Source organism: Xenopus tropicalis, chromosome 10 (assembly GCF_000004195.4).
Source record: "Xenopus tropicalis strain Nigerian chromosome 10, UCB_Xtro_10.0, whole genome shotgun sequence".
Classification (NCBI taxonomy): domain Eukaryota; kingdom Metazoa; phylum Chordata; class Amphibia; order Anura; family Pipidae; genus Xenopus; species Xenopus tropicalis.
The window spans coordinates 35329434-35348167 of record NC_030686.2 but is presented as its reverse complement, the minus strand read 5'-3'; the positions used below and the strand labels follow the sequence as shown (position 1 = coordinate 35348167).

Here is an 18734-nt window from a genome sequence, read left to right as displayed (position 1 = left end):
CCACCAGTTACTAATTATTTCCCAGAGAGACTTAACTGAGTCTAGAAAACTAACTTGAGCATCTACTAGTTATAGTAGATCACCTTAATAGAAAGCAATAGAAAGGTTATAGATTCATAACAGCTGTTTTATACAGATACACTTACTACTACTTACATTGCCCTCATATTGGTCTTGGGTTCCAGAGGCATCTCCAGGACTTTGGTGTTGCCAACGATTTTCTCATAGCTGGTGGTGGTCACGGTCTTTCCGGTGATGCGGTGCACTTGATAGAAAGCATGAGGCTTCAGGATTCGTTCATCTGCTGTTCCAATGAAGATCTGAAGGCCCAAAGGCTTATTTTCCATATAGCCATTAAGCTGTGGGGGGGGGGGGGGAATACAAACTTAATTGTTTCAGAAGCACAAAGAAACATTAAAACATTTGACAGGCTTTGTTACCGAAACATGTATGTGACGTGTCATAAGAGGGACATGCAACATTTAAGGTGGCCATACACGCACCGATATTATCGTACGAAACCTTGTTTCGTACGATAATCGGTGCGTGTATGGCATGTCGGCGAGTCGACCGATATCGCAGGAAGCTGCTGATATCGGCAGACTCGCCGATCGGACCAGTTTGAAAATTTTGATCTGGCGCCATAGAAAGCGCCTGACCAAAATTCTCCCTTCAGAGCTGAATCGGCAGAAGGAGGTAGAAATCCTATTGTTTCTAGCTCCTTACCTGCTGATTCAGCCCTGAATGGTGTGTGGCGGATCTTACGATGTTTCGTGCGACCGATGGTCGTACGAAACATCGTCAGATCGCCACGTGTATGGCCACCTTTAGTGTTTAATGCTATCTAAGCAACTTTGTTATCATCTCCTCTTGTTTATGTGTTTGCCTTTCTGTTTTTTTGTTGAGAAGGGACTCTACATTGATTCATCTAATGGATAACTATTGAACTCTTTCTTCTACACCCCAGGCCTTGATGGGGGTTATTGATGAGTGAGCCAGATATATTTTATCGTGAACCTGACCCAAACCTACTGCTTACTTAGCCAGCCTGAAGACCTCTTCTACTTTATGACTCACTCAAAACCCGACTCTGCTCTGATGACTCATATCAGCCACCATAGGGGAGGGGTCACCACTATCAGCAAGGGAAGGGGCCCTGCTTGAAGTCTGACCTGCCCCCTGCCCATACCTGTACCTGGGACTCACGTTCTTGGTCAGAACTTACCCAACTCTAGGGATTCAACTCAACCTGCCCATCACTGGCAAGGGGAGTGCTTATAAAATTGTTGTGGACCCTGGAATTGAGTTTCTCTGATAGGACCCTGATTTCCTAGTGCAATTCTGGTCTAATACTCCAGTCAAAATGCCCTCAACCAGCAGTGCAGGTACCAAGCTTGCCATACACTGAAAGATCCAATCATTGCCAAATGAGCAGATCTTAGCCCCTATATGCCCACCTTTATGGTGGGAAATATCGGATTGATCCGATCGTTCGGTCCTTGAGCTGAACTTTGTATCACACAGGCTGTCGCGGAGAGGACATCATCGGCTGACAATTTTTGGCCATATATTGGTCGTTTGGGCCTGTCTGAGGCCCATACAGGGGCAGACAAGCTTTCAACTCTCAGCAGCTTTTATCAGCCCATGTCTGGCCGCCTTAAGAGCATCGATCACTTAAGAAATAGCAAACACAATTTCTGCTGTCCTAAATCTGCTCGAGAAATTAAATTGCCTTTATAGCCTTTAGGGCAAATCTTTCATACATAAAATCCATACCATAGACGGCTGTTTATGTAACAAACAATAAATTCAACTGCCAGCACTTCTACGGACTGGAAAAATGTGATCACCTTGCAGTTTTGTGCCACTTAGGACACGTATTTCAGTACATTTGCCCGTAAGTATAAAACATGACATTCCAGTGCATAACCAATATTCAGCATATTCAGTATATATATTTTTTTTTTACTCCTCTGCAGAATTTGGGGGCTGATTTCCCAGCATTCGGGGCTGATTTCCAATGCTCACTGGGTAAAAAAAAAAAAAAATGAAAGAAAAAATAACCGCTTGACTGTAGTATTGACACTGATGCATTGTGCTCTGTTCCAGACAGTGTTCATTCTGCCGTCGAATATTGCTAGTCAGGAAATGTCGCTCTTTCCATAAAAACAAATTAACCTGAATTTCAATAAAACACAAAACCAGCCCTGCTGCACTGACATTTATTTAAGAGAATCGCCTAGAGACGCACTCCTCTAATGAAGTGGCAGATGTTCTCATATTTACTTTTTTTTTCAAATGCATATTAAAAAATACCCCCGCCGCTTCTTTTAGTTTGGGGCGCGGAAGAGTAGTGCTACAATGTCTTCCTGTGCCAGTCACCTATGTCGGAAATGGCTTTGCTTGTCTGTCTGGAAGCCGAGGGGAGTTACTGCTGACCCACTGGCAAAGACTGGTTAAAGGGATACAATCTTTTTCATTGTTAGAAAGTGAGGAGTCTTGATGTGAAGGGGTGGAGTCGTTGCGTCAAGGGCCTAATCAGGAGGAGATCTGGTGATTTTAAGGGGATTCTGTCATCATTTTTACAGTATAGTTTTTATAACTATATTACACTGTTGACATTGCAAATAATTCATTCTAACATTTCCATTTTTTTCTAGAACCAATACATGTATTTTTTAGCAGTAATATCGGTGTATAGGCAGCCATCTCAGTGCATAGATCCTGTGCTTTTAGAAGGAGACAGCACTGCACAATAGAACTGCTTTCAGATAAGCTATGTTTTTCCTACTCAGTGTAAATGGTGGGAACGGGAGGGTAAGAAATGGATCCTGGAGCAGTAGATGGTGGGAGCAGGAACTGAGGGCTTAAAAGACTGGGTTGGGTAGCAAGTCTAGGGTTGCAATATATCTCATTAATTTTCTGGCGGGTTTACAAGGGTAAGGGGAGGGACAATGAGGGGTGGGGGAAAAGACTCATAAGGGCATAGTAAATATGTAAAGGAACAGAGTGGGCAGAGGGGCAGAAGTGGAGAAGTCTCCTGAAAGTTGGGAATGAAGGGAGAAAGTCAGAAATGACAAATTTACTTGCAAATACATCGCATATTGCATTACATTTGGGTCCAGTTGGATTGAAAATTAGGTGAGTTGGTCAGAGGGAATGGAGTGGTAGTTGAGGTCTCCTAAAAGTGAGGATTGGGGACAGGCTGGGGGCAGAACATCAGGTAAATGCAAATTTACCAGCAAATAAGGAGCAGAGGCATATATTATTTAACTCAAGCAGTGGGAGGGATTAAAGCATGGATTCATTATGTAAGTAGTATGTTTGACTAATACATGTATATGGTATTTTAGAGGAGGCAGGGAGTATTTAAGTCACAAAGAAGGCAGGACTAGAATGTTATGATGGCAGATTAAGGAGGCGGGAGGAACAGGAGATTATTCAGAAACACCTTTGTTTTAAAGCACTGGGGAAGGTAACTCCTGCCAACACTCTCATCTGTAGAAAGATAGAAAGATGAATTACTTTCTCCTTAAGTTCTTCAAAGACATTTATTTTATAAACAGACCCTCTGGCTGAGCAGAAAGCAACCGTGAAATGCTGACCGTGGAAATGTGGTCGATTCACACAACCACAGAGAAATCATTGTGGGAGGCCCTGCCAGCGAGCGAGTAGCACCCAAAGAAACACTATCCACACCACATGGAAACGGTGTTACACCTCAGAGTAAATCTTTAAGATGTAGTTCAGCTTGTACTTTAATCCTCATAATAAATAACCTAAAGGCAAAGTCAGAATTAACTTTCTTCTGCATATTAAAACGTATTTCCTGGAGATATCACGTCTGAAAAAACAGTACACAAGTGATATATACTGTATGGTCTAAGCATATTGGAATGAATCAAGCACCACAGGGCTCAAAGCAGCCCAAACTGGAAACCATATTTTCCCAGTCCAAAAACCCACATCTGCAATTGGAACGGAGTATTCCAAATTTTCATATTCAGTGATTCTCAAACTGGGGGACTGGCTCCTCTGGGAGGGGCCTAGAATAGTGGCGGGAAGGTACTAGATACTCTTGGTTTCCAACAAATGACCAGTAAATGCTACCAGTTTGACACTCTCTGGTTCTCTGCTGGACTCCAAGTGGCCCAGTCTGACACTGGTCAAATCACTTACTACTTAGCTGTTTCTGAGCCTTGGCCCCCAATGTTCTACCCAACAGTCCCTATCTTCCACTATAAGGAATAAAGTCTGATGGGAGTCTTCAGCCAGCGACACCTGAAGACCGAAGGCTGAGAAACTATTGTTGAGCTATTCTGAGGAATGCCAACTTGCTGCTGCTGACGTCTCCAGTAGGCATATTTGGAGATAAATCTGAACACCTTGAACAAAGATTGCCAAATATGGGCTCCATTCCCTTGGCATGCTCTCTGTCTACTCTTTTATGAAGCTTTAGCCCAAAATTTGCCTGTTTCACCTCTGGGCAGACAGGAGACCAAACAAATCTGGAACTTAGAACAGCTGAATCTTTCTGGGGACCTCCTCAATGCCTCTCAACATTTCCTAAAGGAAAATCTTGCGTTTTTATCCGATCTCTAAATAAACATTGTACAGATAGGTCAGTGGAACAGAGGCTTTAGAGAGAAATTCTTGCATGTGTACTTGTAATGTGTATTTCTCTTTCCAAGAGGTATAACGTTCCATAGAGCTCTATAAAACCAACCAGTGTTCTACCATTGTTCATAAGTCTTGCTAACCATGACCTCTTTATAGTAAACACTGTCAATGATCAGACAGGAATCATGCAACTTTATGCAGAGGATGAATGGTTCATTTATGGTTGGACACGTTTGCATGCTTAGTTCGGATTTGGGGACTTGTAGTTTACTCCTGCAGGAGGGAGGCAAGTATTAAATCCCGAACCCTTGGCCTTCATGCTGCACCATTTGGCCAAACGATCAGGCTGTACCATAGTTTTTTTCACTGCTGGTTCTTAATCTTAGTTAGTTAGCTCACCTGCAGCCAATAGGCTAATTACCATGATGCCTTGCACTCTCCTTCACTGGAAGTTGCACCTTGCTAACTGATGGAAGGTTGGGAATGCATGGGTCAGGATAGGGTCCTAGAGCAGTACATGGTGGGAGCAAGAACTTAAAAGGCTGGGTTGGGTAGTAGACCAGGTCTAGGTTTGCCACTTTCTCATCCCATGGGTTCAAAAGGGTAGGGGGTGGGAAAGTGAGTGAGAGGTGGGGTGATGCTGTAGAGGGGTCAGGACAATGACATAAAAAGACATGATGTAAAGGTGATTACGTAAACGGGCAGGTCATTACGGAGCAAAAATTTGGTGACTTGGGCTGAAGGATGGGAGAGGAGAAGCCTTCTAAAAGTGAGAACTGAGAGCGAAATATCAGGTAATTACAAATTTACTTGCAAATACATGCTGGTAAGTGTGTAATACAGGCCTTGGCCTTGCTGGGTAGCAACCTCAGCTTCAGCATCACAGTGACCCTGCCTCTTTATAACTACATAGGGGGAACTGCAGAAAAGGACCTTGAGTTTAACGAATATTCTATATTTCTTTTTTTTATTAAAAAAAAAAGCTGCTAAAAATGTTAAGACACAGAATATTTTCCCCTATCATATTTAAATAAATTTCCTGTGTATCTCCTAAGTAGATTTCCTTAGCTCCCCTCCCTAACTACCTGCCATCCTGGCACCTGAATAGAAATCAAATCCCCCAGCAGGAAATAAAATTATCGAGACCCCGGCTGAGCCACTTGCTTCCTGGCTTTATAAGTCTATATTCAGGCAAGTCTCGGGTTTATATTGCTTTGAATAAAACTCCCCCACGAAATAACAGAGAGATTTGGAAAGTGGTGGAGTCACTAATAAGACAGTGCACACCTGCAAAGGAAATTATTTGCATTAAAAAAAAAGTTGAGCGAGTCACAATAAAAGGCCTATAAAGCCGACGCACGGCCCAGGCTGGAGCTAAACCAACTGCTTTGAGTCACATTTACCATACAAGCAACGGGCCAGACGTAGCGTCTGTCTTTCCGAACTCTATTTTAGGATTTAAAGATCATATTTTTTTTAGCTTGAAAAAAAAAAAAGGTTCTTAATCTCTTTATTTAATTGCCGTGATATTATGACCCCGACCAGACGTGTTTAGTTTGGTCTGTGACGAGAGGGAGCGAGAGGCACTTTGGCCAAACCCTTCCCCCTTCCACTTTTGCTGAAACAAGGAGACTTTTCTTTTGCACTGCCTTTTGCTAGCAAGATTGTAATCTACGTTTATTTAAAGCTGCTCTTAAAGGAATAGTAATGCGTACATTCACTTCTTTCACTTATTCCTACTTAAAAATGTCCCTTGCCCATAACTTAGATGGTGGGAACACACACAACATACTGTGCAATTAGAGAGCAGACACATCTTTAATTGGGGATGCAAGTAGGTTCCTAACCATAAAGTGTACTGTCTGCAGTCCCCTGTATACAATGGCACTTGAAACACGACCTGTAATGCCTTAGCTTAGCCAATCATTCAGCATTCCCTTCAGGACATGGTAATATGTAGGTTATCCAGGGCTAGACTTGGCTGTTGGGGCAGCAACAGGAATCCAGGTAAGCCCCACCGCACCTGACCCACATTGCCTGCCCAGTATCTTCACGTGGGGGGTAGGGTTTGCCCAATGCGGATATCAGTGCCAGGCAGTGGTAGTGGGTAGAAGAACACTGCAATGGGTTCATAAAGCAGGTTTTTCAGTTGGCCCAGATACCCAGTCCAAAATGAAACAATATATCCAAAGAGAGAGAAGAGGGTTGTGCTCCCATTATCCCCGAGTGCCTGGATCTCCTCCACCTTCTGTTTTTGCTCTAATATACATGCCCCAGTCTTGCCCCTTGTAGGCCTTTCTTGGCACTTGATACTCTGCAGGAAAGTGCAAACTCTTCTCATTCCCTAAAGACATGATTTATAATAACACAAGATTCAGGACTGGATAGAATTGATAAGGGTTGCTCCCTCCAACTGCATCCAGTTGGCACCAACAAGCCTTCTAATTTCCTTTCTCTGTTAGGGATGCTTCCTTCCTTGGATGAGCGCAGGCACCTACAACACAAGCACTCAAGACTTCTCTGTGCTGAAAGAGGAAATTAATGAGCCTTCCGGTGTTCAGCCACATCTTCCTTAGCCTGGTACTTGACATACCTCAAAATGTCACTTCAAATAAACACACGTACAAAAGATATGGCTCAACTCCCTGCACTTTGCTAAAAAAAAATGTTATGACTTGTCTCCTTACTGCTTCACACAAGTACATACCCTTATTTTCCTAGTCAAATGCAGGCCATCATATCAGGCCCAAACCGTTTTGCAGAAAACATTTTATCTTATGCCTTATACTGTTTAGGAGAAAGCACAATTTGCAGTATCATCTTTGTTCCTCTTTCACCCTCAGTTCATAGCAAGGTTACAGATATATAGAAACATTGGGGTAACAGTCACCCTGCTATAGTTCCAGGGGTACCCAGGGCACAAATAAGCACTAACCCCAAATCCCCCCCTAACTGGCCTTCACGCTGGGCCCCCTTAGCTCATAACAAGGTTACAGATATATAGAAACATTGGGGTAACAGTCACCCTGCTATAGTTCCAGGGGTACCCAGGGCACAAATAAGCACTCACCCCAAATCCCCCCCTAACTGGCCTTCAGGCTGGGCCCCCTTAGCTCATAACAAGGTTACAGATATATAGAAACATTGCGGTAACAGTCACCCTGCTATAGTTCCAGGGGTACCCAGGGCACAAATAAGCACTCACCCCAAATCCCCCCCTAACTGGCCTTCAGGCTGGGCCCCCTTAGCTCATAACAAGGTTACAGATATATAGAAACATTGGGGTAACAGTCACCCAGCTATAGGTTTTAGGGGTAAACAGGCCATAAATAAGAGCCCTTCTATTTAGACTGGACCCCCCTTTATATTTAGCACCCGTACGATCATGGGTCTTAAAAGGGGGTGTGAGTAATGAGAGAGTGAGCAGAGATCAGGCAGATGAGGGCTAGTGGTTTGGCAAGTCTTGTAAATTGGGGGAATATAAGAAGGCTGACAGTTTTAGTCTCATTGCACTGCTTATTAAAGATGAATTTGGTGACAAGACAAACATTGTGTTTTATTATTGCCACAACTGTGGGTTACATTGATTCACACGGATCAAACTGGTGTGTATTTCAGGAAGTGTGTCAGTGATTATCTTACGGATATATCTTCAATATCTGCACGAATATCTTAAAGGAAAGGAAAGATAAAAACTAAGTAAAGCTCAGTATTTGATTTGTACTAATGCTGAATTTTGATGCAATGTTGAAAACTTAAATAAAGAGTTTAAAAAAAAAAAACTAAGTAAACTTTATCAGAAATGTACAGCCATAAGCCCTTACAGAACAGCTGAGTCCTCCATGAAAAGATACACTACATTTCTTTCCTTCTATTCTGTATACACGATCTTCTGTGTAAGACTTCCCTGTCCAGTTTGCTTCTCTCTACCCCTCCTTCAGCCTGAGCTAAGAGCTGGTCCCTGCCTGCATACTGCTGCCTGGAAGTGAAGTCAGACCAAGCTAAAATGGCAGCTGCAATCTTTAACAAACAGAGGGAACTTGTAGGGCTGTTTACCCAGGTATGGTGAAGCATTTTGCAGAAAAAATTGTGTTCTAGCTTGCACTATTATGACTAATCTATTGGCAATAAAATGCCCGAGTAGCTTTCCTTCTTCAAACTGAGTATTTGGCCTGTTTTATAATGGGAAAAAAACAAAACATAATTTGCATGCTTCTCAGTTAGCAGGGCCCTCCCCCTCAGCAGGCCCGAGTTATAAGCCTCCTACCCAACCAGCCCCCCCCTTGGTTATTGGTTCCTGCCAACTCAGAAGAACAATGGAAAACAAAATGCTCACCTGCAGCTGCCCAGGCCCAATTAGACTTATGATGATCTTAAACCCAAATCCCTGCCCTTTTGAAGTCCAGCCCCCTTCAGGGTCCCTTTTACCACTCACACCTGTCCCTCCTAACCTCCTAACCTAGCTGGAGAGCCTGAGATAATGGTATTGTAAACTAAAGGATAAGCCAATAACTCTTGGAAAGTAGCAAAGGGGTACAAAGCAACAGTCAGGTCTAATATACATAAGAATATATATATATATATATATATATATATATATATATATATATATATATACAGACCCTGCTTTAAAGTACTTGCCATTGGCCAGCAATGTAAGCAACTACTTTATAGAATTTGTAATAGTGCTGGCAGGAAACCCAGTGGTTACTTGTGATAGTGGCGAGCCTAAAATAAAGAGAAAAGACAAACGTAGAAGACTTTTCAGCTGCTCGGGGTGGGTGGGGGGAGCCTGATATTTTTAGCCTGAGCCTCAAAGGCCGTCTGCTGGTTTTCTCTGTCTAAACAAAAGACTGTATATTGCCCTTGGTTTGGCTGAGTGCTAGGAATCAGCTCTGCGCTTATACAAATAAAGTCCATCAGCGCTCCGCTTTATCCGTAACTGCACCTGTCTGCTGCTGCTGCGCTTACTGACTGCCTTAAGCCAACAATAGCAGATCATTCATCCGTGCTCCCAAACACATTTGTTTATTAAAAAAAAAAAAAAAAAAAAAAGTCCTAATGAACAGGATAAAGGAGACGGTCCTCAATAAACAAATTGGTAGGATGTGGTGAGCCTAAGTACATCATACCTACAATTAAGTCCCATTTACCACCATAGGCTAACATTGGCCTGTGGGCTGACTGGGGCCAGAGGGAAGATTTCCTCTTTAAACCCAAGTGAGGACATTCCTATACGTTTTCTTCAGGCAGGAAGATGAGTATATAAACACTCATCCTATCACAACAGATCTTTCCATGCTTGGCCAGTCTCAGTGCAGCACCATTTCTTCTCCATCTTTAGCAAAGTGTGGGGCATGTTAAAGGGTAAACAGAACAATCTACAAGGGTGATCCCTAACCAGACCCACTTCAATGTTGCTCTAAATTATCCCAAATAATGTACTCATGTTTAATTGCCTAGCTTTAAGGCAAATTTTGGAGGCACAAAAACACAGGCTTACTCAGATGGTGGCTGCCCAGATGGGGCTAAGAAACAGCCAATTACAACCGTTATATGCTGAATGTTAATGCTGAATGTTAATGCTGAATGTTAATCACACCGGTGTTGCTCCCAAAGACTTGCTACATTTAAATGTGGCTCAGGACTACAAAAGGTTGAAGATCTTCAATCTACAGTATAGTCTCTAATGGTCCATGAACAAGCCACAATACTTTACAATTAATGATATCTCTCCTGCTTCTCTATGCTACATGTGCAGGGTGCTTAATACACATCTATTTCTGCACCAATACCTTGAACCCCAAAATGCCAGATTCTGCATTCTACTTCCTCTGAGCAAAAGAGAAGGGCCAGCAGGTGACAACAGCCCTAGAGACTTTGGGCTGCTGAATAATTATGTTTCATTATAAGGATGTTTTGTTGGCAAAGGAGTCCTAGAATGAAACACCTTTTGTTTGGAGCAGTAAACTTGGACAGAGTCTTACCTGAACCACCGGATGACCCCCGTTAGGTGACTTTACAGCTCCCCGACTCCCCTCTGTCTCATAGTGTGCACGATGATGGGGCTTAGGCTGCATTTCTATTTGAAGCTCGTAAGACCCTGCCTGATTTGGCAAGGGCCACTCGAGAGGAGGAAGCGAGGTGACAGGAATACTGTGTGGGAGAAATAAGATATGGAACATCAGAGCTTATCTTTTACTGTAGAATGATATCAACATAAACAGTCAGTTACAACTGGCTTGGGGGCTTGAGATGAATTATAGGCATTTTGACTTTTGGTTTTCAGTACAGAAGGGCGGAGACTGCAAGATTCATAACTTAACAATAGTGGAGAATTTTATATTTATTATTATTTATAGATATTTTGAATTAGTCCCAAGAATTGTATAAAAACATTATTCCAGTACTCATTACTTCCCCTTTAAAAAACAATACAAATATCACATTTGCATGCACTTTTGCTTGGTGGAATGCTTTTTTTTTCTTTGTAAAAACTTTAAAATATTGGAGAAAAGCACCATGTTTTCCCTAGAAGATGCCCAGACCCCAAAAAAGAAGCACCCCACCATGACTCCTACACCATTATAATATCCTCTAGGGATAGGTCAACCATAAGGATGGATTTACATCCCGGAGAACTTTCAGCTGGGCACTCATGCCAAACACAAGTAACACCGGAAGCTCAAGAACAAACAGGTGAATGCCCTACAATTTGGGTGCAAAGGCATCATTCAGTTAACCTGAACAATAAGGAGTGGATAATGACTGATAATAAAATGTAGCATAACTTTGACAAAAACAGAACAGTTGGAAGTTTCCTCATGTCTCATAACCCAAAGCAAGCAATCAATGTTTATATCCACAGAACAGACCCATTAAATGATTGTTTGCTGATTGGTTGCCATTAGTTACTAGATCTTGAGGAATCTTTGCATTGGTTAGTTTATATGCTCAACAGATATTGGCAATAATAGATGGAAGAGATATTTAATGTACCTGTAGTAGGGCATGGCCGGAACCAGTTGCTTTGGCCATGAAGGTGGCATCAGTAGGATTGGTCCAGGATCTGCATTTGGTCTCTCCTCCTTATCATAAGGGCCCAAATACTCCGTAGGCTGGTAAATATGGCAGGGCAGATTCTTATGGGAAGCCACTGGAGATGGTTCTGGACTAGTTTTCCATATTTTCGGTGGCACACCACATGAATGATCTGCAGCAAGGCTATTCATGGCATCCATAAGTGTTGAAGCGGAAGAGTGAGAAAAACCCAGGCTTGAGCTATCGTCCCGTAAATGGACCTGTGGTGAAGGCTGTGGAGAAGGTGACCTTCTTTTTGAGCCTGGGGATGATGACCGTGATCTGGGGCGAGACGATGGAGAATGTGGTCCCAGGAAGGTGTCCTCTGTCATGCTTTCTCGTGGTGACATTATTGGAGAAGCTCTAGGAGAATAATGAGTATGGATGTTTTGAAACTGTGGACACAAGTCATCATTAGGCCCATTGGGTGAGACACATGGTGATGTGTAAGGAGAGAAATTTGTCTCTGAAATGAAGCTGGTGGAAGAACCACTGCTAGCAGGGCTCAAGCAAAGCGGTTCTCTGTAGCCCTCAAACCCAGGGACAGGCAATGTAACCCTTGGACTAGTAGCCGCTGAGTTTGAGTGGAATTCTACAAATATATCTGATTCTCTGCTGCGACCACCTGATTGAATGAGTTCATGAGATGGAGTGATCTCAATCCTTGGACTCAAAGCTGAAGCCCCAGCAGCCTTCAGAGGGTCGAAGCAGTATTTGGACCCTAAGCTATCTGTCTGTTCATAAGTGCCCATGGCATCCCTATGGTATGGCAGGGTACTGTATGACTTGATGAATAATTCGCCATGAGAATACGCAACTCCGGGTGGTGGGCTGATGGTTTTATGTGAAGGATTCGTGTCTTCTGGAAAAAAGAAGGCTCTCTTTAGGACTAAGTAGGAACACATCACTGACAATTGAATAAATTGGTACTGGATATAACAATTTCTTTAGTATTGTGCTTCCATTATGCATAAATGCTATATTTGGGTTTATATCCCCTTTAATACAATTTATAATTCTTATGCACGCTTCAAGAGCTACGGCACACCTGGCATGCTGACCACTTTGGCATTGCCAGCATCTGCCATAAGCAATTCATTTTCCATTTAAGTGTGTTATGATCACCATGGTTTCTACTTGAGGTCAGACTACCTGGTGTGCCCAAGTCTAATCGTGTTATTTTCTATCACAGAGGTTCATATATACTGTATGGATAGTTTATATGCTCGGTGCTGTTGCTGCCTCAGCTAAGCTTCCTTACTATTTTCCCTCTCATTCTGAAATCAGCCACAGGCATCAGTGTCGTAAATGTTCATAAACCTTTAAGATAATGGGTAATTGATTCTGCTTTATTTTGTGGGTAAAATGGCAAGATCGCCCCTTTAACTGGGAATGCTTAGTTTTTGAGATTAATTCTAATGGAATTCCTGCTTGCAGGCTGAATATCATTAGTAACCCCCAATTAACAGTTATCCAGTCAGCTTATCCTTGGGATGCTTGCTCTGGCCCTGAAAGTATAGCTAGACTCCATGTTGTATGGCAAGACAAGCCTGTATGATAGGTCTTTTTCTGTATTAAACACCATTCAGTGGCGCTGTTCTGTTGCAGCCCTATGGAAACAAGTAGCAATTGGCTGATACTGGTAGAAAGTGGTACTGCAACACATATACCCATAAAAAAGCTAATTTAACTACATCTTTCAGAAATTGAGAAACTTTCAAGTGAAGTTATCACCAAGCAATGGCTAAAAGAGCTAATAATCTGTGTGTTATGGCAATCAGATGCAATGCAAACTCTACATTCTCTTTGAGGCACAGAACAGAAATCCTCTTCTCCTTTATTTTTCATAAATGGCAATGATAGGGCCAGATGGACATAGTAGGACACAATGGAGACAGTAGGACAAGACTAAGGGTGGCCATACACTTCAAGATCCACTTCTCCCACCTAAGGTGGGCGATATCGGGCTAATTCGATTGTTTGGCCTTGCGTGCATAGGCACCGCCGAACTGAGGACCGTATCAACGATCCGATGCTGCCCCGAACCAACAGGAAATCAAACCTGCCTGATCAAGATCTTCCAAATTTTAGGCCAGGTCTGGGTCGGTTGGGGGTACCCATAAAAGCCAGATAAGCTGCCAAATCGACAGGGAAAATCTGCCCATGTATGGCCACCTTTAGACCAAGGAGAAAGATGGACAAAGAAGGGCCAGTTGGACAAAGTAGGGCCAGATGGACACAGTAGGACAGGATGAAGACAGTAGGACAAGACTAAGAACAAGGGAAAAGATGGACACAGTAGGGCCATATAGAGAAAGTATGGTCTGATGAAAAAAGTAGGACAAGATTGAGGTGGAGATGGTAAGCTAGATAAACACAGTAGGAACAGAGGCAGACAGTAGAAGAAAATGGGGACCAAGAGCAAACATGAGGACACATGGACACAGTAAGGCTAGATGGATATGGTAAGATGAGATGGACACAGTAGGGCTAAATGGACATGTATGGCTAAATGGACACGGTAGGGCTAAATGGACACGGTAGGGCTAAATGGACACGGTAGGGCTAAATGGACACGGTAGGGCTAAATGGACACGGTAGGGCTAAATGGACACGGCAGTGCTAAATGGACACGGTAGGGATAAATGGACACGGTAGGGCTAAATGGACACAATAGGGCTAAATGGACACAGATGGATGATATGGGCACAGTAAGGCTAGATTCAAATGGAACGATCAGATGGGCACGGTAAGGCAAATGGAGACAGTAGGATAAGAAGACCACAACAAATGGTGACAGCTAGGTACAATAGCAACAGTGCATAGCATTGCCCAAACTGCAGATCTTCAATTTGGATAGTAAACCTCTTAGCATGGGGGGGTCCCTATAGTGGTAGTCTAACAGCTGAAGGGCTATAAGTATAACATTCCTTGTGGGGCCACAGAAAATCTGTTTGGTCCTAGGCTGCTCTTAGTCATGTTGATCATCAGGCAAAACACTTTGTGGCTGCATCATTAAAAGGTGAGTAAATTTAGGGATAAATTTGTCATTTTTGGTATGTTTTGTATTTTGTAAAATGTTAGGAAAGACATTTGTAATAAAGCTGTGAGCCTCCTAATGGGAACACTGGTATTTACGGCAGGATGTTATTCGGTTTACACTCAGTTTCTTGTACTTGCAATAATGAGTTTTTTTCCTGTTTTCCCTGCCTGGTACATTATATTGCATAGTTGCCTGCCAACTGCCTTTGTTACCGACATTCCAATCCCGTCCATAGCAACCACATGTACTGTCACCGGCCGTCAGAGTCCAAAGACATCTCCCCTTCTAACGAAGGGCTGATTTATTCCTATATTTAGTATGACTGCCCACAACATTCACACATTAATCTTTAAATTTGTACTGTAGGAAACATTAAGGCACCTCCCTCCCATATGTATAAATACAAATATACAGAGAAGGAATGTTCTGGGCACATAATAAGCTATACCCTCATACTGTACTGTCTAAGGGAAACAATATGGCATCTCCCTCCCATATGTATAAATACAAATATACAGAGAAGGAATGTTCTGGGCACACAATAAGCTGTACCCTCATACTGTACTGTCTAAGGGAAACAATATGACACCTCCCTCCCATATGTATAAATACAAATATACAGAGAAGGAATGTTCTGGGCACATAATAAGCTATACCCTCATACTGTACTGTCTAAGGGAAACAATATGGCATCTCCCTCCCATATGTATAAATACAAATATACAGAGAAGGAATGTTCTGGGGACACAATAAGCTATACCCTCATACTGTACTGTCTAAGGGAAACAATATGGCACCTCCCTCCCATATGTATAAATACAAATATACAGAGAAGGAATGTGATGGGCACACAATAAGCTGTACCCTCATACTGTACTGTCTAAGGGAAACACTATGGCACCTCCCTCCCCTATGTATAAATACAAATATACAGAGAAGGAAGCTATACCCTCACACTGTACCGTCTAGGGGAAGAGGTGTCTTGCTTTCTTAACCACTAAAGCGTACGTGAGTAGATTATAGTTCAAACAAACAGTTATCGATTATAAAAGTAGAATGACCCCTGTATAGAAGTAAATGGTATGCTCAGCTCATTGGGACAGAGATAAGGACAGAATAGTATGTTTAACCTCAACTGGGCACAGGTGTGACTTACTGACTCATTCTCACCCCTGCACACACAAGGCTATGCCTATTCAGCACTTCTAGGGTAAGGGGAAGATTGTGTTTAAGGTGCTTATTTATTATCTTAGAGGGAAAAGTACACATAAACTATAATCAATAACAACCGATCACACAGTTTCTTTCACAGCAATACACAACATAGAAAATGTAAGGCAAAGATTGGAGGTTTGGTGACAGAGACAAGGCAAAAGTGTTGGAGGATTACTGCCTGCTCTGCTCTCATTTCCCTACAGAAATAGGGATTGGTAGCACTAGATAGGTACCTAATATATAGGGACAGAGACAGGGGAAAGTGTTGGAAGGGTTACTGCCTGCTCTGCTCTCATTTCCCTACAGAAATAGGGGTTGGTAGCACTAGATAGGTACCTAATATATAGGGACAGAGACAGGGGAAAGTGTTGGAAGGGTTACTGCCTGCTCTGCTCTCATTTCCCTACAGAAATAGGGGTTGGTAGCACTAGGTAGGTACCTAATATATAGGGACAGAGACAGGGGAAAGTGTTGGAAGGGTTACTGCCTGCCCTGCTCTCATTTCCCTACAGAAATAGGGGTTGGTAGCACTAGGTAGGTACCTAATATATAGGGACAGAGACAGGAGAAAGTGTTGGAAGGGTTACTGCCTGCTCTGCTCTCATTTCCCTACAGAACATGAGTTGGCAGCATTCGCTTGGCACCTAATATATAAGAAAGAAGCTCTCTTACAGATTCCATTCTGAAACTGCAAAACAAATATTTCAAAAATCTAAAATTCAAATAAATCTTATGGAAACTAATGAAAGCAGCTGGCACATATCTAATTATCTTGTTAATTAAAGTTTGCTTGTTGTTTGCCATCAGTTACTGCATATGTTGACTTTTGCATGGGCGCTAAGAAATAAGCCCCGGTATGCCATATATCAAATATGTGGAGAAGCTCAACCATGTTACCCCCTTCCAAATTCTTTAAAAAAATGAGCAATTTCTTTAATCATGGTTCATTAAGGAACACAGATGCCCCAGCGGTTAGTACTTGGCAGGCAGTGTTGCCCAGAGAGCGGCACAGCTTTGTTACTGTGATGCTAATTATTTCCATGCTGGTGGCAAGTACAGATAATTTCATTATGGTTTCTAGTTACTTTGAACATGGGAAGGGAACTGTATAAAAATGTCCTCATGCCGTACCAGCCCTCTCTCCAGAGATTCCGCGAGATAGCCCAAAAGCTACACAGGAAAATGCAACTCAGATCTATTTTGTTCTTATTGGCTCATTTCAGTTGCATATGGGACACAGTTGGAACCTCAATTCTTTAATTTTGAACGGGTGAATGGATGCCCTCAGCCTCTGCTGGAAGCACCTACTGGTTACATAGGGTTGAAAAAAGTCCATCAAGTTCAACCCTTCCAAGTGACCCCCAGCAGACACAAACCTATACTGACCTATCTATACACTCACATACATAAACCATATATACCAACATCAGTACTAACTGTAGATTTTAGCATCACAATAGTCTTGAATATTATGCTTGTTCAAGAACTCATCCAAGCCGCTCTTAAAGGGGCCCTCAGTACCCTCACCGTGAAGAACCCCCTACGCTGCTTCAACAACCCCTATCTGCCTATAATTCCCTCTAATTTACCTGTACAGTGTAATCATGTCCTCTAGCAAGTGTTTTTTTTAAAGAGAAAGCAACCCCAACCCTGACAGTCTAACCTCATAGTTTAAATCTTCCATCCCCTTTACCAGTTTAGTTGCAGTCTCTGCACTCTCTCCAGCTCATTAATATGCTTCTTAAGGACTGGAGCCCAAAACTGCCCCCCATACTCACGGTGAGGCCTTACCAGGGACCTATAAGTTGGCAAAATGATGTTCTCATCCCTTGAGTCAATGCTCTTTTTATACAAGACAGCACTTTATTTGCTTTAGTGCCACAGAATGACATTGCCTGGAATTAGACAACTTGTTTTCTACAAAAATCCCCAGAGTCTTCTCAATAAAAAAAACCCCAACTCACTACCATTTAGTGTGTAACTTGCATTTGTATTATTTCTACCAAAGTGTATAACTTTGCACTCATTTTCCAGTTTGCTGCCCAGTTTTCCAATTTAGTCAAATCGCTCTGCAAAGTGGCAGCATCCTGCATGGAACTTATAGTTTTGCACAATTTAGTGTCATCAGCAAAAATAGAAACAGTACTGTCTATGCCCACCTCCAGGTCATTAATAAACAAGTTAAAAAGCCAAGGACCAAGGACTGACCCCTGCGGTACTCCACTAACAACACTGGCGCAATGTTCTATTTACCACCACTCTCTGTAATCTATCCTTCAGTTCTCTATCCAATTAAAAATATTATGTTTCAGGCCAATATTCCTAAATTTTATCATTGACTTTCTGTGAGGTTCATCAAAGATTTGCCCAACTTAGTGCTATTAAGGATATAGGTAGTCTGCATATGTATAAATCCACCTTACATTTACCAACATTGTATCTCATCTGCCACTTAGCTACCCACAATACATATGATGAATGGGTGCTTTCCAGATTAGGAAGGCTAAGTGCACCCATTTTCACTATAAGAACCCAGTGGTTTGTGTTTTTGCTTATTCAGTAAATGAGATGAGGAAACCTCATGTAAAACATCTTAATGTATAAAGTTCAGGCCTCTGTCACTGTGTCCTTCAAGAGGAACTACATTCAATAATTATTGAAATGAAATCACGAGATTTTAACTTTGTGTAACACTGAGTAGAGTAACCATAAACATGAAATAGATATAGCATTCATTTGCACCTTTTCCAAAAAGCAAGTTTAGTGTAAAAGTTTT

The 18734-nt window shown here is 42.3% G+C and overlaps 1 protein-coding gene across 7 annotated transcripts in view; it reads right to left on the bottom strand.

Moving 5' to 3' along the window:
- Positions 1-18734, bottom strand: part of nfatc2 (nuclear factor of activated T cells 2) — a 93262-nt gene that overhangs the window by 52629 nt on the left and 21899 nt on the right. For 4 of the 7 annotated variants that reach the window (XM_031894306.1, XM_031894305.1, XM_002933169.5 and 1 more), the window contains 3 exons: positions 11620-12562; positions 10608-10776; positions 157-359 (listed from right to left, as the gene is read on the bottom strand). In XM_031894306.1, coding sequence (XP_031750166.1) covers positions 157-359; positions 10608-10776; positions 11620-12562 — 1315 coding nt within the window. The remainder of the gene's footprint in view (positions 1-156; positions 360-10607; positions 10777-11619; positions 12563-18734) is intronic. The other 3 variants (XM_031894307.1, XM_004918557.4, XM_031894304.1) reach the window with 2 other exon arrangements.